The 26797-nt window shown below is 37.9% G+C and overlaps 1 protein-coding gene across 1 annotated transcript in view; it reads left to right on the top strand.

Moving 5' to 3' along the window:
• The window catches only part of LOC139711494 (uncharacterized), a 71436-nt gene extending 54788 nt beyond the window's left edge, over positions 1-16648 (top strand). The window contains exons 11-16 of the mRNA XM_071623375.1: positions 1809-2029; positions 3455-4123; positions 6755-6950; positions 8071-8184; positions 13401-13474; positions 16447-16648. Coding sequence (XP_071479476.1) covers positions 1809-2029; positions 3455-4123; positions 6755-6950; positions 8071-8184; positions 13401-13459 — 1259 coding nt within the window. The 3' untranslated portion in view covers positions 13460-13474; positions 16447-16648. The remainder of the gene's footprint in view (positions 1-1808; positions 2030-3454; positions 4124-6754; positions 6951-8070; positions 8185-13400; positions 13475-16446) is intronic.
• The last annotated feature ends 10149 nt before the right edge of the window (positions 16649-26797 follow it).

The raw sequence follows: 26797 nt of genomic DNA, 5'->3' as shown, positions 1-26797 counted from the left end.
GTCCTGCCATGAGCCAGCACAGCGTTCACTCAGCGAGAAAAATCTTTTTGTTCCTGCATAGAAGCGATTCCCTAATCGTCAGCAATTGTTGTCTTCGTTAGAGCTCATATCCTGTTTTCAACCTATTAAAGTGTAGTCCATCCGTGGAAACTGCAGGGGTGAAATGTGTCGTTTCAAGAGAAAAGGGAATTAGATTATGATAGACTCTGTACCAGGTCATCAAAGCAATTACATAGTTGGGCATGTGTGGAGGAGGTTGAGTTGAACATTGGAGAAAAGACAAGCACCTTTCTTGAATTCAGTGTGTACCCATCGTGCATTACTGTAACATACATAGGATGGGAAATACCGTCTGAAATCTTTCAGGCCTCTCTTTGCTAGATTTTAAATAACATTTTAAGTCAAATTGTAATCACACCCTGCTGCTGGTTTGTGTAGAACATTTGAAATTTACTTTTGTTGTTATGTTAATATCTTTAGGTGTTGTGCCCATCAATCTTTCCAGCAATTTTCAGAATTCAGCAGTGCTTTACGTGAATGCAGACTCTAGCTTCGCTGTAACACTACACTGTAATCTTGATGAACTTTAAAGGTTTAGGAGTGAGAAAACGAGCTGTGTTGGCGATATTTTCTCCTCTGGTGTTTTTTGAAAGCGTCCTGCTTGCTCTTGCTGTATCAAAGTTTAAAACATTTTAGATTCTGTATGTAATTGTCATATTTTGGACCACTCATAAATCATTGCAATTTGTTAATCCCTTAACCCTATTTTAACTGGGCTATTTGACCCCCCTCAGATCTCGGCCGCCGATCGCGCGATCGCCGCAAAATTTTGCCTGAAGATAGAGCTGGATGTCAACTACAAGATTACATGGTTATACAATAGAAAAATATTGGCTTTCTGTTTTTAGTAAATTAATTATGCAAATTTACGTATGAAATCATATTTTCACCTATAGCTCCATTAAAATGACTAAAGGATCCCTAGATTTTTGTGTCAGAGTTCCTCAAGACACATTAAACAATTTTCTTATAAAAAAATAGCGAAATCAAAATCAATTCCTTTTGATTTTTATTGTTTTGTTAATTTCTTATGTATTTCGTTGTTTTTTCGACCTTTTGTTTTCTATCGTTTTTTCGCCAAAATTTGTTTCAGGCGCTCTTTCAAGCTTATCTACATTAGAATTGATTAATTTCAATTGTTAAAAGTTGAAATAATCTAATTTATATCAATTTAACAAAAAAGCACAATTTGCATTGGATTTGCGCACACGATATCATGAATTTGAGCCGTTTCTGGGTTGACATGCATATGCAAAACATTACGTAACTTCAGAACAGTGTACCCGTACGTCGCAAATTTGGTCTCAAAATATGCGGGAGACTTCAATGAAAAAAGTCATGAAACGACGCGGCAAAATCTCTGCGCGTTGCGGAATCGTGGTGCGAAATGTCGAGGGGGGGTCAATTTGAACCCCCCCAGTTGGAATAGGGTTAATTAGTTATTTTCTGCCACTAAACACTAGAAGCAAGTGGCTGTTGTTCTGATAGCCACCCAATTCGTTACTGTAAAACCAGAAATGTTCACAGCATGAAACCTTTGTGAATTCAAGCCGACGGCCTTTTTTTTTTTTTTTTTTTGCGGCATGACACTTCGAGAATTGGCAACTTGTATTCAATAGATTGTGTCAACCGAAACTTTAGCGAGGGCATTTTACTTTTATGAATCTTGGCTCCCTGTGAACTTTGCGAAAGTTTCATGCATGCACAATTGTCTAGTTTTACAGCACTCTTCCACGTTCCACCCACAGCTGCTCAGAAGCCCTCCCAGAAGACGCCGATCAAGCCCCCAGCCAAGCCTGCCGCCAAGCCGGAGACCTCAGCGTCCCCATCCAAGTCTCCTGCCAAGCCGCCCATCGCCAGGAAGCCAGACCTGCAGAAGGGCACCTCCAAGGACGTAGAGGGCAGCAAGGAGGAGGAGGAGGAGAAGAGTAAGGACGAGACAGACTCCAAGAAGCTCAAACTGTCTGAGGTGAGTCCAATTTGCTCTTAGTCTTTGTCCAATGTCTTTGTCTCAATTGTAAGAGAAGCAAGCAGAGGGTCACTAGACATGAAATTGTCAAATCAGCAGTTAGAGGCAATGCTCTCCACTGAAAATAGTATGTCTCATTCTGCTTACAACTACCTCAAAAGCAATAAAAAGCTGGCGGCCAGACAAAAACTGTTGAATAAATGGCTTTGAAGTTTAAATGCAGCCAAGTATGTAGGAGATTTAGAATTACAGTACAGGACAATTACAGGACATTTGACACATCAGTGCCAAGTCAGCAGGTAGAGGCAAGACCCAGCAAGAGGATATTTGGAGGTCTGTCTGAATTTCTTGAATTAATGTATTACCAAATTTTGTACCAGCAGTTGGTAGCAAAAATCACAGCCAATCAGCAGAACTCTGTTCCAAGAAGCTCATGCATGATACATTTCTCATCGATGGCTGATTTTTATTAAAATCTAATTCCAATGGTTGAAAGTATTTTAGTATTAGGAGCTGTGCATATGGATTAGTCTTTCTACTGGCTCATTTAAATAGTAGTAATCATATTTACAGATATCAAAATTGTCAGGTTTGCATGCACTCACACTAATTGATAAAATGTACAAATAGAGCTATGGAAAATACAATAGAGATGATTTGAACCAGACTAGGAAACACAACCTCTAAACCACATGTCTTCACGCTCTTTATGATTGTGTTATGTATGTTTGTAAGCTCCCAATGCTTTCCATGAACTTCATTGTAATAGGCAAAAAACAGAAAGAAAACATACGTTGAAAGACATGCCTGTTACATATGAGCCCCACCCCTGGTGTTTTATGTTTCCAATCAGAAGTATGCATTCTGTTGATACTGTGAGATCATTAGTCCTTGTGAGCATCATTCATTGAAGGGCTTTTGCAAGTGGATGCCAAACTTTATAGGGATTATATAGTTTTGTTTGAGGCCTAACTTCTCTTTTCTAACAATTTTTGGTGAGATAATGAAAAACTTCCTATGAAATATATAGAGCATATGATTCCAAGAGGAGTTTCATGTTTATTTGATAAGGATTGCTTTTGAAGTGGCTGAAAAATCCAATACAGAATGATTGTAATAAAAGGTGGGACCCACCTTTTATTATGATTGCTTTGTTTTACTTTGTTTTTGGATGCTTCAGCCATTTCAGAACCAATTTTCATCAAATAAACTTTAAATTCCTCATAGAATGGTATGCTCTGAACCATTTCAGAAGTGTTTTCTTAGTGTCTTGCAAAAAGTTAAAAGCCCCATCGTCATCTCCACCAAATCGTCATCTCCACCAATACTGATTTGGCTTTAACACGCATTTCCCATAGACAACTGCCAGAGTATACTCGGGACTAGTCTTCAGTGGGTTAACCCTTCTCTTTGGTGCATTTTCAGGAGGAGGAGCCGGAGAAAGAAGATGAGAAGATGGAGGTTGATGCCATGACGACGGGACAGAAGGAAGAACCCACCAAGGAGGAGGAGGAGGAGGAGGAGAAGGCGGAGAATGACGTGGAGATGATGGAGGAAGAGGAGAACAGTGAAATGAAGGAAGATGAAGAGGTGAAAAGAGTCAAAGGTCAAGAGGTGAAGGGTGTAACGATAATCAGAAAGACCCCGCCCAAGAAAGAGGGAGTAAAAACTGAAGAGAGGAAAGTGAAAATTGTGAGGAAGTCCGATGCTAAGAACGAGAAATCCATCGAGAAACAGGGCGATGTCGTAAAAACGGATAGGATAGGACCAAAGGGGGAGAAACTAGGGGAAAAGCCAGTTATTATCATTCCAAAACCAGACGTGAAGAAAGGTGACATGGGTAAGGGTAGAGTGGGTCAGCAGAAGGCTTCCATAGTGTCTAAGGAGGAGTCCAAGAAGGAAGAGAAGAAGGAGGAAAAGGTCAAAACGGAGGAGAGAAAGGTCACCATTGTCACGAAGTCCGACCAGCAGAAGAAGGGGGAGAAGATTGTGACGAAGACAGAGGAGAAGAAGGCTGAGCCCGACTCGATGCCCAAGTGGAAGCGAGAAGCCCTAGAGAGAAAGCAGAAGCGGAAGATGTCGGCAGGCAACGCCGTGAGTCTGTCCCCCTTGTGCCTATCGGTTGCTTCGCTTTCTTCCCCCTTCCTCAAACTCTCCGGCTGTTCCTACATGGTCCCACCTATGTATTCTTGTGTTGTGTCTTGTTGCCTCCTCCTCTTCCTTTCCCTGGCACCTATAAAGTTCACTCCCATGCACCAACACCCAAAATCATTCTCCACTGTCATGTGGCACTTTTCACACTCTGTCATGTATGCACTGTCCTGCACAACACCTTTTAAAAACATAATTGGGCATTGATAAAGTTCCTTTCCAATGTTTGCTGCTGTGAATGCTGCATGTCAGTAGTACAAGGTAAAAAAAAAAAGAAAATCCTTTGCTTCTATGCCTTTCATGGTTCAGCTTGAGAAGTTGTTGTCTTGTCTCAGTTCTTTGCTTTCACATCTCCTTTCATCCTACCTTGCCATTGTGCTAGTATGAAATGTTTTCCACGCACTTGTGGTGAGTATGTTCGAATGTCATAGCCTCTCTTGAAGCTTTTGCAAGTTGTTTACATGGGAATGTAAGAAAAGCAAGCAGTCTTCATTTGCTATTGCTTTGTTTATTTGGTTTAAAGCTCTTTGATTGCCAAAAGCATATGATATGAGGGTCTGCTCTAAAATAAACAAATAAGACAAAAGAGCAAGACCAAATGCTTGCTTTCCTCTTCTGCTGTTTTGCCACCGACCCTATGGATGCCAGAGCACTATAAATTCGTGCAGTCCTTGTGGTTCGATAAATTTTCATCATGAATCATTGCGCCTTTTGTCATGTACGTGGAGGCTTGACTCGACAATCAGAGGACATCTCATGTCAAAGATATAATGTTAAAATGTAGCTCAGATGTGACTGTGTGTCAGGAGATGTTCCAGCAAACAGACTCTGTTTTATAGTTCTTCTCTTTGCTGTCGAGCCTTTGCCGTCTCCTCATCAGCCTCGATGGTTTGGATGGAACGAGTGCCACTTCCTAGTCGGCAGTTTTCACTTTTGTTTTGTTTTGTTTTTTCAGATTTTCGTTCTTGCATTTATTTCCTTTCTATTCTTAGTCTGGATTCTATTTGTAATGGTATCTTTGTTTTCTGCCTGCGTCTTGATTCTATTTGTGTAGGTATTTTTGTCTCTTGCCATAGTCATGATTCTATTTGTATGGGTATTTTCATTTTCTGCCTTTAGTCTTGATTCTATTTGTATGGGTATTTTTGTTTTCTGCCTGAGTCTTGATTCTATTCACATTGTTTTGTCCGTTTTTACTCCTGTCTGCCTTCAAGTGATAGAAGATGAAGTCATACAAAAGTTATTTACTTCCTGTCTTCCTCGTGCGTTATATCATATTATCTTCTTTGGTTGCACACTGTACTTTCTCTTCTACTTTTACTATCCCTGTGAGTATGGCCACATCCCTTCTTTTTTTTTTCCATTTGCCTTTCTGAGAAGTTCCAAGCTCCCTTTTCATCTTCTAGCAATAACTTAAAGCCCACAATGTCACTCTCTGTATTGTTGCATAATTGGTAAATCAGCTCATGGTGTGTGATCCTATCTTTCTCTTACACTAATGCGAGTAATATATTTATATCTTGTAGACTGTATCAATGCCTCTGTGTAAAAATAGTACCTCATGTCTATGCTTTTCCTGACTAAAAGTCTAGAGTAATTCCTCGGACCAAGTTGCATGAAAAAAAAAAAAAAAAAATTAAGGCACTTTTAAATGTATGATATTCTTGTCACCATGACAACTTTCTGGAAGTTATGAAAGCTGATTGTTTGTTTAAAATACTATCATGTTTCTTTGCAACTCCTCCCCCCCCCCTTTTTTTTTGCGCTCTGCTGTCTTGGTGTCTGGTGATCATCCGCAATGCTGCAGTCCCTTCCAAAGCTTTTTGTGTTTCCTTCTGTATTCTGGGCTTGTGGTTGCTTTGGTCACTTTTATTACCACTGTGTAAACGTAATACCCTTCCTTGCTTACCTTTCAACCCGTCTTGCACATGTTGCCTGTCTGCACACAATGCACGCACCTCATCTTTGAAAGTCATGTGACATGATATTGTGTCATGTCCATTTATGTTGCAGTCATCAGTGTGGTTATTCATCATTTCAGACTTGGGTATGATTTATCCAAAAATATGTTGTATGTTGTTGCCTTTCAGGAAGAATTATTGAAAGAATGTCAGGATTTACAGTAATTTTGATTAGTTATGATACAGTTCATTGAAGAGAAGGAAAATTTACACGCTTTGCAGAAACTGTTTTCCAGGTTTTTGTTGAAACATATAAAGATAGGTAGATATTACTACTCTCACGAACGAAAAACACAACAACAAAAAATCAGCATTAGTCATCTTTTGTTTGAAATCGGTGGCACCAGCACTTTCATTTTCTCTTTTGATGAGTGATAACATTCTGTTTGTTAAATGGAGTGCCTGATGGGAAAGAATGATTTGATTTAAATATCGCATGGGAAAGTATGTTACATTATTCACTTTGTAGAGCTTATTCTGATCATGCTACATGTAGGTACGTCGCACAGATTTAAGGAATATCGTTTCTTAATACAGGAGAGGTATGATGTGCAACTTCTGTCTGTGGTGCCTTTCTAATCATGTGACTTTACTTTATTATGGCTTTATTCAGTTGCCCAAATCACCGCTCGATCCGACGATATCGACGTCGACGACCAACGGCAACAACAACATGCCGCAGTGGAAGAAGGACCTTATGGAAAAGAAGAAACTGATCCCAAGGCTGCCCTCATTTGACAGGGAGGAGAAAGGTTCCGTGGAGTCCAACAAGTCGGAGAAGGGCCTGAAGAGGCATACCATTGCAGCAGGTAACTGCCACTTTTTCCTTTTAGGTCCTTATATCCTTTATTATGATATATGATTCTATGGTGTTTGAAAATTGTCCTACTATATTGGCATGCTAAATCTCTTACATAATTGGTTGTATTTAAACTTCAAATCCATTCTTTTTTAACCATTTTTGTCTAGTGGCCAGCTTTTTATCGTTTTTGTAGTAGGTATATCAATTAGAATGAGACATATTATCGTCAGTGGAGAGGCTCAGATTCTCAGCAATGTAGAAGTACACAAGTCAAAGTCTATGTGGCTGGTTTATCAGAAGCTGCTGGTGAAAAGTCTTAAATGCTGTAGGAGATCAAATTTGCTTGCAATAGGGTGGCAATTTTTATGAAATTTTTAGGATAAGTCTGTTTGCAGTAAGAGAAACAGCTGTTTAGTTTTTGATGCTGATTTGAGTCAGAGTCGCGAGATTTTGAAAGGATGCATGCCCAGTTTCTAAGACATTTAATCCAGTGGCTTTGGCAGAGGTTTGCGTCTCACACTGCTTCTAGTTTACCTGTTGAGAACAAGGAAGCATTAACATATCCTGCAGTTGACCTGTTGAGAATGAGGGAGGCGTTACCACAGTAAAGAGATTTATTGGAGTTATGGATGGTAGTCTGCTTCTTAAAGGGACTGTACAGTACTGGTTGAGGTGAGGATTCAGGTTTTAAACTGTAACATTCCTAAGTGAGACAATGAGAAACCTCTTATGAAATATGAAAGGGCATGTAATTTTAAGAAGGATTCAACATCTATCAGATGAAAATTGGTTTTCAAATGGCGGAGATGTCCAAAAATGTGATTATAATGAAAGGCAACAGGCCACGCTTTTTATTAGGATCTCTTTGTTTCACCTTGTTTTTGGATATCTTGGCCATTCCAAAACCGATTTTCATCAAATAAACTTTTGATTCCCCTTAGAATTGCATGCTCTTTGACATCTTATAGAGTGGTTTCTGAATATCGTACAAAACGTTAAGAGCTAAATCCTTACCTCAACCAGAACTGTACAACCCCTTTAATGGACACTACATGTAGATGTACATATAAATGCTTTATAATCCAGTATAAACATTTACAATTATATAATTTGCCTGTTGGCTACAGATCTTCCAACCATCAATGTTCCCCCTGGGCAGAAGATGGTAGCACCCTCGTGGAAACAGGAGCTAGAGAAGAAGAACGCCCGACTAGCCAAACACCTCGCCAACAAAGACGCAGGTACGATTGCCCTCTGTTAACCCACTTGTTACTGTCTGCTACCCGTCTGCACACTATGCCAGTGCTGTTTTGAGACTGTAGTCCTATATGGGTTAAATGCTATCTTCTATCTCCACCAATGTTGAAGTGTGTATTGAGTGATTGCACAAACAGTCCTAGGACAAAATAGTCTCAGCCTTGAAGCAAGGCTAACTTGTATTTCTCTCATATGGTGTTGGCACTCATTATACTGTCAAGATGTGATACACTGATGCTGCTTGTATTAAGCGATATTGCAAAGTAGTGTTGAGTTGTGGTGAGTTTTTTTCTGTCTCTTGTCCATTGCAGTCTTGGCTGTGAGGTTGGTAAAGATACTAAATTACGCACATGCTCTGTGTCTTTGGGTGGAGGGGGGTTAAAGGTCCAGTTTACCTTTGGGAGTAGTAATTTCAAAAATTTTCAAGATATCACATTTGATGCATATGTGTAGGTCTGTTGTATCACAAAACATCCTACCGTATGAAATTTTTGCAATAAAGGCTAAAATATGAGGAGATATCAGTGTTTTTCTCGATAAACCGTAATTGTAGACGGTTTAATCCGGAAACATTTTTATTATAACTATTGTTCACATTTTGTGCATTTAACAACACTTAACATCGATTATACGGATTCAAATTTTTACAGTGGTTGTTTCTAGCCCTAACTCACATTTTAGAACTATTTTGAAGCACTAATGCTGGGTTTTTGTTTTATCTGCAAATGGTAAATTATGCCTTTAAATCATGGACTGTTATGGTAACACATAAAGTACGCGTACATTTTGCAACTTTTGGACAGCTATAATTCTAACCGAAAGAGTCACATTTGAACATGCCAGGCAAGAAATTTTAGGAAGGGTGATTTCTGTTAAACATTTAGTCTTTGTTATTGGGTATTTACGTTTTCCTATTTCATCTTTTGCTCCAAACATAACGGCGGTATCCGTAAACAATTTCATCAAGATGCATATTAAGGCTTGTGCAGCCTACCTCATGTGATATATTTCAAGTCTTTCGCTAGCCATAAGTAACCTCACTGCACAAAATAGTACTGACAATTTCAGACAATACCATTGGGAGGGTTAAAGCTCAAGTGCATCTTCCTTTCTGTCTGCAGGATAGTTTGTGCAAACTTTTCCTACGACTTGTCATTTCATGAATAATACCTTTCAAATTACAAATTTCGCTGCCATTGCTGGATCTGTAATAACTCATCCACCAACTATCTGCCTTTCGAAAGAACTGAAAAGCTAATTTGAATCTAAGCAAGCACCTCTTTCACTTAAATATTACATGGCAACATTTCTGGTGGCGCTGTTGATGGTATGGTGAAAGCAAATTTAAACTGGGTGACTGTCTTGTCTCTACATGAAAGAGGATTTTCAGCAGATTTGATGAACTAAAAATGCATGTTTCCATGTAGATATTGAGTCTTCTTGCAACAGCAAAACACTTTTCCCCAGCACTTTTTTCATGGTTGAGATGTAGATTAAGCTCCTATGAAAGTTAGAGGCCTTTTCAGTGTTTCAGCATGTGTATAGGATCATATAATATCTCAAAAAACCTCAAATGTAATAGCCACTGTTTGCAAGGTGTTGAGCGATATCGTAGATACTTAAGAAGCAATGGGACCCCATGAAATGTTGACTCACAAAGATTGACTCATATCTCCAAATTACATGTATGTTCATAACTCAGTGATGGGTGTAGAAATCCAAAGTTATTATTCACATTCAACTTTGATAAAAAGTGACTGAGTATCGGTGGAAAACCATTGTATTGCAGTGCATAGTATGTAGGAGCTGTAGCTGAAATTCTGGTAGGGATATTTATGGGGGTTGAATGCTGGCAAAACTTTGCACACTCCCCGTAATTGTCCCGCTCACCCTAAAGATAGCATACCTACAAATTAACCCTTTGTTTCCTCCAAGTGCTGATTGGTGCAGAAAAACCCCATAGCTCTGTACACACTGTCCAAAGTCCTTAGCACGGGAAGGGTTAACCTGCACAGAGACTGTCCTCTCCTCTTTCCTGTACTGCACTGATATAACAGTATACATGTTGTTCTTATTCATGAGAAAGTAAGGTAACACTCTCTCCTGACATGAATACAAGAAAAACTCATTAGCAAGAAGCACATAAGACTTTAGTAATGGATGGAAAAAACAAATCCTGCCTCCTCTTGTACCTCCCCTAGTGTGTTATATCCCCATGGAAACAGACTTATCAATGCCAGATTCTATTTTTGCTGCCATGTCTTGTTTTCATTATCCATGTGCAAAAGTATATGGGAGCTCCTGTTTTCCCTCTCTCCCCATCCCTCCCTCTCTCTCTTGGCATCAACTTTTGTACGCTGATTAAGAATTAAGTTTGACTTGAAAACTTGTTAAGAGTGTCTAGATTCATAAGTCAGGGTGTTATGTTGTGACAGACAGAATCCTTTCAGAAAAGAGCCTGCCACAGTCACAAGTAGTTTGGAGGATGTAATTACAGGGACCCATTCAGCTATGATATGTCTTTCACCAACAACATTTATTTGTTTGCTAGATTCTTTTGGGGTTTTTTCTTTCCCGAAAAGTGGTTTTGGAGGCTGAAAGGAGAAGTAGTTGAATTGTACAATAAAACATGAATCCTAATTATACAAAAAGTGGGACTGGCAATCAAGATTTTACGTAAATAAAGATTCTGATATGGGATCATGTGATGACCAGTATGAAAGGTAATGATAGACACACTGTTCAGCTTTTCCTAAAAGGATATTTCAGTTAGGTGATCAACAGTGGTGTAAAAAGGCAAGCTTGGTGTCTATTTGCATGCTTCAAAATGTCATAAATGGTGTGTGGATATTTGTGAAGAAGAACACTTTCAACAAAATCAGCAGTCCTGTTTTAGACTTGTCTTCAGAATCACACAAAAATCACAGAAGCTGTGACCATTATAATGTATCTATTGTCACAGTGGTAGACTACCCAGAGGTGATGTAGAAACACTATCTTTTTTTTTTTAAGTGACTCTTCTGTTTTATTTTGTTTTGTGGGTTTTTTTTTTCATCCACAGTATTCATGACTTAGGTTTGTACATAGAATACATACTTGGCATAATTCTTACAGACAAATATTTTCAAGAAATGACCTAAAATACATTAAAAAATGTTTGTACACATCCTGTTGGACATACAGATTGTTTGATATGAATTTAAAGAAAATCACCAAGTTGTTTTGCGTACAGAGCAAATACACTGTTTGTAAAATAGTTGCTAGTCTTTAACAAGAAGGGTGACATCTTTCAGGTGGTCATGAGATGTTCTGGTAGATAAATGACCAACAAAACTTATTATTATTGTTGTTGTTATTATTATTATTTGTCTTGTTTCATTCCTAGCATTTCACTGATATCCTACAGCAGGTTTAAACAATACAAGCATTTGTTAATCTTCTTTTTTTTTCTTCATAATTCCATACTTGCCAACTGATAAGATTTTATCAGATTCAGTAAGATTTTTTACATTAAAAATAGCAAAATCAGATTTTCTGTCAGAGAAATAAGATTTTAAGAATATATTTAGATATACCTTTCATGTGTATTTTCTGAAGATGTGACTGAAAGTAAGATTTTTAACTTCAGTTTGCATATAAAATAAGATTTTTGCAATCCATGAGTAAGATATTTCATCTTGAAATGTTGGCAGGTATGTAATTCTCTTTTGAAATGTTTGGACTGCATTGATTTGTTAAGGGAATGTGATGGTTTATTGTCATATCAAATATTTATGCACATCAATGACTGGTACAGCTGTAGCTGTGCATTTTGATTTTTAAAAAAAACCATTAAAAAGCAGATGATATTTTCCATAACTTTTCAGTACTTCTTCAAAAAATACAATAAATTTTACAGAGAAGAGGGAGAAGTATTGCTTTTTTTGGACTTTGTGGTTTTCCTTATTATGGCTGTTTAAACTCTTTGCTCCTAGCATTGTTATTTCTCTTTTATTTGAAAGATTTTATCCTTCTCCTTGTGAATGTCTGTAAAGTCTTCTTTAAAGAAAAGTGTTAACCTGTGCACTTTGCTGGCTTACCTTTTCCCCTCTTTCTTCCCTTTCATTCCCCCATCCCTCTCCGTGGCTGGATCTCTTCATATCACCCTCCCAATCATCCACCTGTGTTTGTTGTAAATGCATGTGATTTGTTCTAATATGACCAATAAAAAAAAATAACCAAACAAACATGTGTTGTGTCTGGTGATGCACACTTGTGATATTGTTTCACCTCTAACACTCCCGATCACATCTCCCCTCATTTTACAACTTCTTCCAATCCCTTATGTTATATTTTGTCATAAATTAACCTTTGCCGTGTGCATTTTTCCGTTTTGTTATGTGTTTGTTTGTGTTTTCACATTACTTGCCGGTCTGCACGCTTATCTAAAACCACAATTTTGTGACTTTCCTGTTTATTGGCACTGCTTCCTACAATTTTCCTCTACTAATTACGATCTTGTATCATTCTTGATTTCTGTTAAACTTTCTGACCTACAACTGCTATTGATGGTAAAAACAAAAACAAAAACATATCCATATAAATCATATTCTGTATGTTATGTGTTAATTTACATGTGTTGCAAATGCCTGTGTTATGCACATGTTTATCTCCACTTCCTCAAAACCCAAACATCTTCAATGTGTCATGAAACAAAATTGTTTTTTTTAATTACAAATATATGCATTCAAATCCATATTTTTTTGTTTTGTTTTGTGGTGTCATTTTTGTTGATGTTATGTTGTATTGTGAATACATACACTGTGTATTTCCTGCATTTCTATCACTGACCGTGGTCTTTGACCATATGTTATGATTTACAATTTCGCTGTCCATGTCACCTTTATTAATCATGCTTTACACTCATTTCATTTTAAATAAATACATGTGTATTATGTTTCGTGTTTTGTTAAACTGTAATTTGCAAATATTGCGTACTAACCACTGCGACCGTGACATTGTTGCCATTTGTGGGCTTGGCCATGCTCAACCATGCATCAATTCATGCTAACAATGTAATAACCCTCATCGCCACACCCACACAAACAACCCCTCCATCATACCCTCCCATTCTCTGCAATGCCCTTCTGCCACTGCGCCCCTCTGCCCCACCCCCTCTGCCCCACCGCCCCCCCTTCCCCCCCACACCCACACTCGCTAGGTCCCGAGATCAAATCGTCCGGGGGAAACGTGGAAAATGTGACCACCGCCAGTTCGTGAGCTGTGCCTGTAATGGTATAAACGTGATTCTCTCTTCTTCTCATGTGCGTATCTCTCATACCTCTTGCGGCAAAGCTCCTTTCAATTTTTAAAAAAAAGTTTTGTTTTGTTTTTTTCTTTGTTCTCTCTGCCCTGTCACCCAGCGCTGACTTTGTTCTGAAGATTTGCTGTTGAGTTTCATTTTTTGTAATTTTCTAGATTTCTGCTCTGAGAGACGAATTCTTTCTCATAATAAACAACTTCAATCGTGTTAAATATCATTCCTTAGCATGGGTACAGTGATGTCATCAGGGTTTTTGTTTTGTGCCTCGAATGTAAATGAGTTCACAAATGCCGAGGGATTATATTTCAGTTTGTTTGAACTAAGTACATCAACATCACCTTGAGGGCCAGGAAAAGAAGCTGTAGTCAATATGCCAGTAAACCAGGAAAGCTAAATTGGCTACTTCAATACACCACGACGACTCAAAAATCAGTTGAAAAACAGACTTTGCATGTGTGACTGTACTTTCTTTTCCTTAGTTTAAAAAAAAGATTGTTTTAAAAAGGCAGGAATGAACCATGATTTTTATTTTTAATGGACATGTTGCATTTGTTTGCATTACATTAATGTTTTTTTGTATCTTCTTTTTTTAGCTCACCTGAGCCAAAGGCTCAAGTGAGCTATTGCGATCGCCCTTCGTCCGTCGTGCGTCGTGCGTCGTGCGTCGTCCGTCGTCCGTCGTCCGTCGTCCGTCGTCCGTCGTGCGTCGTGCGTCGTGCGTAAACTTTTTACATTTTCATCTTCTTCTTGAAAACCCCATGACCGATTTTCATCAAACTTGGCAGGTAGCATCCCTAGGGGGTTAGGAACTCAATTTGTTAAAATGGGCACCATGCCCCACCCAGGGGGCCCCCAGGGGGGCCCAAACCCCCCAAAATTAAGGAATCTGTAAAAAGCTTCTTCTCTAGAACCAGAAGTGATAGAGCTAAGTTAATACTATGAGTTAGTACATTGATGACTGTAGTTTCAAGTTTGTTCATGGCAGAATCAGGGGTGCCCCCCTTGGGACCCAGGGGAGGGGGGTGGGGAAGGGTTCTAATGGGGCCTAAATTGTACATTTTCATCTTCTTCTTGAGAACTCCATAACCCATTTTCACCAAACTTGGCAGGTAGCATCCCTAGGGGGTTAGGAACTCCATTTGTTAAAATGGGCACCATGACCCACCCAGGGGGCCCCCAGGGGGCCCAAACCCCCCAAAATTAAGGAATCCGCAAAAATCTTCTTCTCTAGAACCAGAAGTGATAGAGCTAGGTTAATACTATGAGTTAGCACATTGATGACAGTAGTTTCAAGTTTGTTCATGGCAGAATCAGGGGTGCCCCCCTTGGGACCCAGGGGGGGGGGGGGGGTGAGGAGGGGTCCTAATGGGGCCTAAATTGTACATTTTTATCTTCTTCTTGAGAACCCCATGACCCATTTTCACCAAACTTGGCAGGTAGCATCCCTAGGGGGTTAGGATCTCAATTTGTTAAAATGGGCACCATGCCCCGCCCAGGGGGCCCCCAGGGGGCCCAAACCCCCCAAATGAAGGAATCTTTAAAAATCTTCTCTAGAATCAGAAGTTATAGAGCTGAGATAATACTATGAGTGAGTACATTAATGACTGTAGTTTCAAGTTTGTTCATAGGAGATCCAGGGGTGCCCCTCTTGGGGTAGGGGGGGGGGGGTGGTTGGAAGGGTCCAAATGGGGGCCTGAATTGTACATTTTCATCTTCTTCCTGAAAACCTCATGATGAATTTTTGTCAAACTTGGCAGGTAGCATCCCTAGGTGGTCAGGATCTCAATTTATCAAACTGGGCACCATGCCCCACCCAGAGGGCCCCATGCCCCACCCAGAGGGCCCCAGGGGGCCCCAATTCCCCCAAATTAAGGAATCTTGAAAAAATTGGGCCCTTATTGTACATTTTCATCTTCCACTTGAGAATGCCTCGTCAAATTTTGGTAGAGCTGTGAATAATTTAGATTAGTGACTGCGTGAAAGGTGAACTTGCGATACTCAGGTGAGCGCTAGACCCGCGGGTCTCTTGTTTTTTAATCAACTCCAATCTCAAGCTGGATATTAGATCTGTATGGTATTTCATTGAATACTCCCCTTTTCAAAGAAATCTTTGGGACATGGCTCATAAAAAACATGAACAAATCTTGCCAAATTTCACACATCTTATACTAAAGTTTTCTTATCAGCTCCAGTAATGCTCTAAGAATTGCTATTACATGAGCATATACAGCTACATGTACAAGGCATGAATCTCCTTTGATTTGCAGCATATTATGCATAAACTCGCTGGGATTTCATTCTTTTTTTAAATCGTTATCATGAATATTATGAGAGCTACTTTATCAGTCTGATGGCATACATTTCTTCAAAAGAATTTGACTGCTTTCATTCCAGAAAGTCCTAAAAATACAGAATGCTTTATTATCTTTCATACAGAAATGTTTAGTTCTCATTTCATGGAACGACATTCAGTCATAAATTGCACACAGTTGCTATCAAACTGATCATTGATAGCCCTAGTATGCTTTTGATATTGCAATTGGGAAAAGTAAACTCACTGTTTTTATTTCTATTTCTCACATTGTGCTGCGGGAGATAAAAATAAATAATGTTTTAACAAATTGAAAATTGTAGCAGTTAACCCGCTCAATACGGGAACCTGGTGGCCTGTGTATTAAGTCTATGGGGATTTCAGAATTTAGTATAGAATGGGTTAATGTACAGTAGCAATGAGACTCAACACCATCTCCAAGCACTACCACATACCAGATGAAATGGGGAAGTGTCATACGTAAGACATAGTGACATGTCTGCCACATTATCAGAGCAACATACATTGTATGCAAAGTATCTGGCCTTGATAGCACTACATGAGGACGATGCCTCACTCTGATATTTTGTGTTCATTTCTGTTGTCATTTTGCTCACCCCACCATTTTCACAGAACGAGAGAAGGAATAGGAGGACACCTGTAACCAGGCACTGGACCCACTAATGAGAGACACTGGTAGGAGTGGACGACTGCTATGCTTGGTGACCTTTGAACCCTCTCAGGCATGGACACTGCAGGGTGTTTCTTTTCTTTCCCTCATGAATATTAATTATGTAATGAAAGCCCCAGACTTGGATCGATCCATTGCGAGAGAGAGGGGTGGAGGCAGCGTGCCCAGTGAGGGTGTAGCCGTGGGCATAGCAAGATGTGCACTAGGGCTGGAACTGTGGATGCATGCTCCCTGTCATCCACCCCCACACCTGCTTTCTATGGAATGTACTGGACTCGATGCACGAAATTACGGTGAAAGTTCACTGCTCCAACGAGTAAACAGTGCAGGAACGCTCTTGTGAATGGATCACATCTGCAGCGTCGGCCATGCCAGCCTGTCTGCTTCAGATTGATATTAAAGCTACTTGATGTTAGGGTGACTAGCTGCGGGAATGGGATCCAAGCGGGGACTCAGGCCTTATTGCCCGAGGATCCAGTTCAGCGGTAACCAAAGCTTCCATGGCAGCAAGTAGTTATCCCTACAGCCAATTTAGTGTTGCTGTGATGGTAGCAGCTGCTCCAAGCTACAGTGATAAGGAGTCACTGGTGGAATTAGGCCTTGATTATCTCATATAGTAATATGTTAAAGTGAGGATTGGTAGTGAAGTGATGTACATAGGTTGGCCTGTTCAGTTTTCCCTTCACATATAATTTCTTATTTCCATTTTCTATGTGATTTCTTGGTACACCTATATTAACCACTACTTGTTTATCTTCACCCAGAATCTACTGTCGGAATTGCACTTACGCCTCTCTAATTGTGGGTGAGTAATTGTTATAATTGCCAACCCTTTATAGCCGCACATGATTTTGTGAATATGTAATGATTGTTTCGTGTATATATTGCAAAATGTTTTTCAACAAAGTCTCTATGTTTATTGTACATGTGTAGTATGAAAAGTCAAAGATACATAGTCTATTAGTCTTGGTTGAATGTCTTATATATTGTGAAGTTTCAAAGTTTATATTGCTTTTATTTAATGAATCAGAAAGAGAAAAAAATAATCATTATTAAAGCGGAATTTTCAAGACATTGGAATGTGAGCCGTTCATAGTTTACTAACTTGTGTATGTTGAGTGCTATGTAGTGATACTATGAGATTTTGTTTATTTTTGCCTTTTTTTTTTTGAGACAGGAAAAAAATGCATTACCTCCCATATACAATATAAATCATACCCTGAGAAATGACCGTAAATCAAAACAATAACCTCTGTCAATTTCTAAAGGCATAGGGTTCATTAATCTTAAACAACCGCATTCGTGCTGACCAAATTACAAATTGTGGCTAAGAGCTCCTAACGTTGATTCTCCATCACTATTTTGAAATGACAAAGATACCTTTTATTATACGCGCTCTATCTCTATGTATGATGATGTATCCAGTGACTGGGGTTAATAATAGTCTGTAAAGCGCATTGAGATACTGAACAAGTGTGAAATGCGCTATATAAAAACTTACTTTTATCATTTTTATGTATTGCTCTTATTCTGTGATAAACTTGTCAATTTGATACTCGTGAATTAAAGCATGAAGCATAGGTTGATGGATTTCTAAATATAATGTAGTATAAAAAAAGTTAGGAAAAAAAGACAAGCAAAATAACAAAGTAGCCCCAACGCCCCAACCTCCTAAAATAGTTTAACCCTTACCGTGCTTTGTTTGCTGATCGGCATAGGTGGCTGGAAACTAAATGTCAATGAATAGAGATTACATGTACCTATAAATCCCCCTATTCCCTATTGTGTTAACCATTGCCTTTGCTAATGAAAAGAAAAAGTAGATAAAAAAAAGAATCGGTAAGTTTAGCTTAGTCTCTGGGCACATAAAGAGTCATGAAAGTCAGTAAAAAGGTGTGTTATAGTAATATGTAATTCCAAACATGACAGAGGTACAAAGTTCGTTATTTGATCCTGCGATGCTCACTCCCAGTCGTGAAAGTTGCAAAATTACTCGATAAGTGAGTCTTCCCATGTTATTTGAATGTTATGAAATTCATTGAAGCACAATGTGAGTCGAATATGCCAGAAAGGATAAAAGAAAAGTCATTCATATGAAAATTTCACTGTACATTGCACTTGATCATTATGGTCGTACATGTGCATATTGTCCAACTGTGCCAGGTTGTTTGCCCCATGTAAATTTGAACTTCAGAAGAAAATAACGTTTAGAATCACCATGTGCCAGTCTGCTCTCATTTGGCTAAGACTTCAAATCTCTGAGCTTGTTTGATGTTACTCATGTAGTTGAACTGTTTGATGTGTGTTTGTGCAGCATCGTTGTTGTCGTAAATGTGTCATTTTGATGTAAATTGATTTATATGCAGTTTAAAACCACTACATTTGAGCAATGATGCATGAAGCATTTGAGGTAATCACTTTCAGATTGTCATGTTTTCCAAGTGTATGCAAGTAATCAAAACCTGCAGCTTGTATAGAAATTTTGTGGAGAGACCAAATCCTGGTAAACAGTAAATTTTGTCAGTGCTATTACCATGTGCACTCAATGTAGTATTGGAGGAGTTCAGCATCAACTTGGGGTGCATTTAAAGCAAACTTTTTTTGGCTAGAAACATGGTTTTAAAACTGTCTTGTTGCCTACATATATATGATTGTAAGTGGTAGTAGTGATTACAGTTATGGTTTTTGTATGTGGTTTTGAAAGCAACACACTCTTGAGGTGTGATTCAAAACCACATTTCTCTAGAAAAGAAGGTTTTGAAAGTTATAAATGAAATGTGGTTTCAATGACTTCGCAGTTGCATGCCCCGTTTGACCCAGTTGCCAAGGGACAAGCTGTGTATGATAAGATTCACAGTGGGACAGTCTGAGCTATCCTCAGCCAGAAACATGCTTGGGAGAAACTCTTCGCAATGTTCCTTGCTCAAACCATGTTTCAAAGCCTTGTTTCAAAATTACATTTTAAAACCGTGTTTTCAAACCATGTTTCAAAACCATGCTTTAAAACCATGCTTCAAACCATGTTTCAAAACCATATTTCAAAATCATGTTTCAAAACCATGTTTCAAAACCATGTTTTAAAGTGATGTTTCAAATCGGCAATTCTTGGTATGCAAAATCTTCTAAATGCAGCCTAACTCTAGCAGGCAAAAACATTTCAATAGTTTTCCATTCTAAACCAGAGAACAGTGTTTGACATTCTGAATACAAAGATGACATATCAGCAATGTAAAATTGTTTCCATCACTTTCGCTGTCTGTAAATCATTTCAAGTTGCAGGAAAGCATGTCAACAGATGGAAGTTGATGTAGTAGGTTGGAGGATAGCTATGGATGATATTTGCATTTTCTTTCCTGGGCTCTGTGTCCTAACTGCCTAATCCAATGGTCATCTATGCAAATTAGGAGTATGAGAAAGATGGGGTGAACTGTGACTGCAGAATTAGAAGACATTGTGTGTAAACAATAATTTGATTATTGGCTGATGAAAACCCACAAAGCACAAGTTTCTTTGCTTGTGTTCCATCCATGCCAGGAAATTACTGCAGAACTTCTAGAATTTGTGCTTTCTCTATGTAACTGTTCATGAAGAGGTTGATCTATTATTGGCAGAATGCAAGATTTTCCACTGCCCTGCAACTGGTCCCTGTTGTTCAAGATGTCATATTAGAACAAGACTACAAGAACACTTGACCATGAGACTTTAATGCTAAGTTCTTGCTGATCACAATATGAATTATTTCAATAGTTAATTTATCAACAAATACAACAGCACCAGCCCAGGTTAGAAAACAAAATCAACAGAACATTTTACATGATTTTCTAGTCACTGCCATTTAATAGCTGCACCAACAAGAGTTTGATGATATGATAGAGATAGAAAACATTATTGACAATGTGTGTAAATGGATGTTGCAGATCTCGGTCTAGTCATTACCAGATGGGAACTTCACTGGTTTTACAAGTATGCCAAATGTTAAATAAAATTTTGCATCGATGAAATTTTCGAAATAGAAAAAAATTCATCGTGACTGGCATTAGGAAGAAAAGTGATATGTCATTGTGTTCCCACAATTACAGTTGTACCTAAGAAGGTCAGTATTTTTATGTTAACTCAACTGCCCGTATAATTTTGAATGAAGCTGAGTTTCTCTTATAACTGGTACACAAAGGTTATTACCTACCTCTCTGTGTACCTGTATTCGTTTCTTTGTCAAATGTTAATATTCAGTGTGTATGGTCATTTGAAGTTTAATGTTTTGGTGTTTCATCTTTCACATCAGTATTGCATTTTGGCAAGGACATGGGATAATGGTCAAGTCTTGGATGCCAAGATGTTATGTTTCGTTGTAAAATTGTGTTCCGGTGTCAGTATTTGTACATGCAAACTGACTGAAATGGGATGTCAATACATTTCTGAGGGTTGGACAGGATTGCCTATTCTAGAGATAACTTCACTCTCTATTTTTATTTGCCTTCCTCTACCCAAATGCATGGTGTTAATGAAACCTGTATGATGCTCTGGTAAAGAATGTCTACAATACACTGCCAAAAGTGACATCTTAAAATGAAATATGTCTACATGCAGTGTAATCAACAAGCTGCAACTTCATTTCTTTTTAATTCTTGACAAAAAGATAAAGATAGTAGGTGGATATGTATACATACACTTACAGTAACTTGTAGTTTGTAATTAGTAACAGAGATGCAGTGTCTGTCTTTTAAGCTTTACATTTTCGGTGGTATTTCTGGTGTACATGCAGCATGAAATTGCAGATTTATGATGCTTGAAGTTTCAGGAGTAGGGGTCTAAAGGAATAGGTTATCAGGAAGGAAAGAAAAAATAAGAACAAATTGAAACAAAACTGAAAGGTGTTGAAAAATGTCACCCAGAATATGCCTCAGTCATCAATGCAGTTTGATTTGTGATCGACAGTGCCTTCTGCCTGTAGAAAATATAAAACAATCACAATCACAGTTTATATATAGAGGTAGTATCCCTTCTGTGCAGGCTCTTTTTTGTCTCAAAATATTTCATCGCGACAGAGAGTGATATCAGATCAACCCATGGTAAATTGTAGGATCCTGTTCTCTAAGGCCATGAATACACTTTATAAAAGGAGTTGACATGAGTAGCATCTAACATGCCACAGAGAAAATATTCTACTACGTGTATGATTCTGATAGATTCAAATCAAATTGTGTTCTGATCATAAATGACAAATGGCGAAATAGTTTTAATTTCCACATTTTGCACAATGTATCAGGGTTAACTTTGCATTTAGATTGAACAAGTTTCATCAGTGTCTCCTTTAGTAATTTCAGGGGGGCCATGAAATGAATTTTGAAATACATAATTATGTACTTTAATATGAGACTACTGTTAGACTTGCGCTTCTCAACATAATGGGCTGTTTAGCTCCCACGTGTGGGCTGTGAAGTTGGCCAAAAATAAAATACCGAGGTAAACAAGATTTGTATTCGATCTGACTGGGACGAGAAAAATTTTGTGGGAGCCAGAGGGCCTCGGATGGATAAAGGCAGAGAAGCACAGGGTGCTTTTTGTACAGATACGTAGTTCTCTCATAGCTTACACAGTAGGGATACTACCTCTAGAAAAGGAAAAAGTGACAGGGTTCTCAGTGAAAAATTGTCTTAATTTTTTGTATTGAATCAACAATGGTGCCTTACAGGGATCAGACAGCGCTTGAAACTGTTATCACTGTGACCACAGACTCATTGTATATATTCAATATGGTGATGCCTGAGATTAATTGAAGCTGCGAGAGAATTTCCAGAGTGGTCATAGGGTTTACCATTGAGTGCCTGAAAGAAATTAGGATGAGTTGGACTGTAAATACCATTCCATGGTACCCAAAAATGGAAAAAGACGGCAGGAAAGATATGACATTGTGCTTCTCGTGTATGAAGTTGAAAAGAATAAAAGATGCCCAACTATGGTAGTCATATAAAGATTGGTAAGAATGCAGAAGAGATATCTTAGAAGTGGACCATCTTCTAGAAAATGTAGCCAATCATATGAAAACGTAATGAGAGTGCCATAATTATCTTTTTCTAAATCATACGAGTATAACTGTCATTAAAAAATAATGAAATGAAATATCGGACATGATACGTGTTGCTCTTTTGTTTTGTAAAAAAGCAACATAAAAGGGGGAGATTGACACTTTGGGACTCTGCTGTTTAGACTATTGTAGAGTACTGGTAATGATTAGGGTGCCTGTTACAATGTAGATTACAACAATCAATTAAAGATAATGTTAACTTTTTAATGACTTCTAAAGGAAGTTTTTGGTTGACTGTCAACTAATCTTGAGTAATATTTTGTTCACAACAAAAATACCCTATGTTGTGAAGTGCGATAGACTGTAAAGAAAAAAACAACAACCCTGCATTCACTATGTTGTGATCTTTGGAACAGAAACATGCTTTTTTATGAGGAAAAGGCTTGTCTGAACAGTGTTCAAGTGTGGCTTGTCATGAACATTATTTACTACAGTAGAGTCAATTGCAAAACACTTGTGTGATGAACATGTGTTTGACAAATGCAGAGAACTATCCAGTGACGAGCTCAGATATTTTCGCTTTATTTTGTCATTTCCTGAATAATGAAGTGTAGTTTTAGTGCGATTAATTTTTGTTTTCGTTTTGTTTTTTGTTTTCGATTTGTTTGTTGTTGTTGTTTTTTTGCCATAGCAAATGGCAAACTAATACAGCTTTATTGATCCATTCCAACCATTCCAACAACCAGTTTTGAGATCTGATATATTTTTGTAGAGTGATGCAAGCGTATGCCACGGCTGGACTTCTGCAATTGTTCCATTTTCATTATACCATTCTTTTTTGCCTGTTTCTTATAGTTTATATCTTGCACATGCCACTGCTGGGTTTATGTTTCCAAATTGAGCTTGATTTTCTCTGTACATTTCTGGTTGTGTTGAGTTTATATCACTTCTGCTAGTAATCATGTGTGTATATTTCTGCTCGTCTGTGTGTGATGTACCTGCCTCGTTTTCAGATCACGATTTACACGTCTTATGACATACGTGGGTTTCAGACCTTGTTTGTGTAAAATTGTGTTATTTGTTTCATTTTATTACTTAACTTTCAAAGAGAAATTGATGTGTTTTATTTGTTATATGGATAATAAAGTATACAGAATAGAAGAAAATATATTGGGGCCAAGTTGTCATTGGCAATACACTCACTTGAACGAATATTCATACTGGATAGCAGTAGTATGAAGAGAGAAAAAAAAAATATGACAACAAACTATAAACTCTTATTCCCATTATCAAGCCATCTGTGTTTTGGATATTGCTTAGAATATGAATAGTTCATATGTAATATTAACTCAAATATATAGTGTGTTTGTATATTTAGATGTCATAATTTCATAATTGTTTGCATCTGCTGTTATTAAATCATGTGTATATAAAAGAAAGCAAGGTACAAAATGTGTAGTACATGGAACTATCATTTAATGAAAGCATATTAAAAAGGGACTGTGCTCAGATGACCAAATAATCAACAGGTATATTTAAAACTGCGTATCAAACGTGATAAATTGACCACCCAGTAGACAGAATTAATATACATCACTTTATCTTTCTTTTCAGTGGCATGTCGTATATTTGAACATAACATAAATTTTTCATGAGTAGATAGGAAAGCATTGGTGGTTGTAATCAACATTCCTCAAGTTTCATTCTTATTTCCATTTCAAAATACCTCTTGAAAACATTCTTTATTCCTTTTGACCACAAAACTGTATTTTGTATACTATTCCAAACCCTCTTTTCCCGATACAGTCAAGTACAATACTAGATATATATCATATATTTTTACCATCCAGCAAGCTATTATTATCAGGTCATACCAAATAATATATAGTGTATACTGGTGTTTTGTTTTGTTTTTTCTCTCGTTTCAGTTGCAGTTATCAACATGATGTCACAGTAATGTTAAAACACCAGGGGCTTGTAGCAGAAAACTTTTTACTTGAGAAAAACTCTGGTAGGAACTAAAAACTTAGGTTAGCATTATTCTGCCATTGATTTTTAACACAGGAAAAAACTTGGTTGGCAATAACCCGAGTTTTCTCCGCTTAAAAATTTTATGCAATCAGTCCCAGGTGGTAGAATAGGGGAAAACTGAGAGAAATAGTACACTGTATCATGCCTTCTTCTACAGGTATATGTAATTGCTGTAATCAGAGTGGAGCAGAGTGGTTTTGAATGTGAAATATGCGCCAGTAGGAGTGTTGCTTGTATGCAGTCCCGTATCATAGCTATTATGTGTATTAAAAGTGAAAGAGGAGTGGAAGGCTGTGCTTCTGAATCAATCATGTTCGAATCGTAGAATGTATAATGTACAGGACTTCAAAGAGGTCTTTAACAAAATGGTGGCCTTGAATTTGTACCCTTCATCACGGCTCACAAGAAGGGGGAAAAAGTACTTGGGGTGAAAAGTCTTCTTTTGTTCCTGTAGCAAGAATTGTTAACTGTTTGATAAAACCAAGTACGAAAATTTGCACTACAATGAATAAATTCTTTTCCTTTTTTTTTTTAATAATGTGAAACTTGTAGTCACATGGGCTATTTTTTAATGTCTTTGCTGAAAATGAGAGGATGGAAGTAGCTGAAGTATATCTAAGAAAGGAGTGAGTGAAGAGTTGTGTATTAAAGACACGTGGGATACATTCATGGGAATCATGTGTACGTATGCACGGATACATAAGTGGTATTACATATACATTACACATTTTCAAAGTTCATCTTCCACAGGACAAATATACAGGTTTGGATGATTTGATTTATTTAGGCTTCCATACATAAAGTGAATTTCACTGGACTTGATTCTGGTGAGTAAACTATGCATCAGAGACTGACTGCAGTACTTGTAGTACCCAAGGATAAAAAACAAAATATGATGTATAGTGCACTCCGATTATAACGAAAATGGTTATAACGAAATTTCGGTTACAACAAAGTAGAAAGTAAGGCCGCAACATTATCTTCTCTTTGTCTTTTATTGTTGACTTGTTCGGTTATAACAAAATTTCAATATCAGGAAAGAAAACTGCTGGTCCCGAGGACTTCATTATAATGGGAGTCCATTATATCATCTGCCCAATAGAAGGGCCCTAGCATGAAATTTCATCCCCACATAAAATTTCTGTTCGTGAATAAATTTGACAGACTTTGGAAAGCTCTTCCATACGATGTGACCAATGTTTTTATTGTGATTTTCAAGCCGGCAAGCCTATTAACAGGGCCCTAGTGCCAGGCAGGCAACTTTATGATCATGACAACAGCACAATGATTTAAACGAGTAAAGACTTAAAGCACTGTGTATGGGGGAACGGGATATTTCACAATCTAGGCAAAACATCCTGCAAGTGACAATACAGTGGAAACTCAAAATGAGATCCAATATAACATAATACCTGATACTGTAAAAGTGGATATTTTCGCGCGACTAATTTTTCGCACTTGGCCGGGTAAGAAGAGTTTCGCGTGTTTTTAATTCCGCGGAATCAAGACATCACCATTACGCACAGGAACATATGGCAAGCAAAAATATTTGCGTGCTTTTATTTTCGCGCTAGTTTCTGGTTGCGCGAAATGCGCGAAAATTTCAACACCGCAAAAATTTCCACTTTTACAGCATAACAAAGTAATTTCTCCAGTCCCAATGAATTTATTTCCTTTGTTTTGTATTGTCTATTAACTACTGATAATAAAATATCAGATATAAAGAACAAATTGTCTTGGTCCCCGTGGATCTCGTTATACTGAGTTTCCACTGTACTTGAATGAGAATCTATTCTACCAGTCATTTGACATGATGTACTTTAATAAAGCGATGTTGTATTCGCTTTGTTTTCAAACACTGCCCTGCAGACAAAATGCATGAGACACAAATATTTAAAGTGGCACAGGGTACTGTATAATAAGCTTCAGTTGGTATTCAACAGCCCTCATCCCTTGCCAGAAAAAAACAACACACAAAACAAAACAAAACCTGATGTTTCATATTGAATTGAATTTAACCTTAAAAATAATGTGGATAAAATATCAATTCCATAATATCAATGATCTCTTTTCTCAATATCAATATTTAAATGTTTTGAACAATTAAAAAGCAAAAATGATCCCAAATAGAGCTAAAACTTGCATTCAGAGAACTAGTTTGAATTTTAAATCAATGGTGCAGGAATTTTTATCATTGTTACTACAATGCTGTAAGTCCCCTGGAATGAAACCAAACT

The sequence above is a fragment of the Diadema antillarum genome, unplaced genomic scaffold, assembly GCF_040938485.1.
Source record: "Diadema antillarum isolate AM-2024a unplaced genomic scaffold, OU_Dant_1.0 scf00000040, whole genome shotgun sequence".
Taxonomy (NCBI): Eukaryota; Metazoa; Echinodermata; class Echinoidea; order Diadematoida; family Diadematidae; genus Diadema; species Diadema antillarum.
Note: the sequence above shows the minus strand (reverse complement) of the source record. Positions and strands in the feature narration are given on the sequence as shown.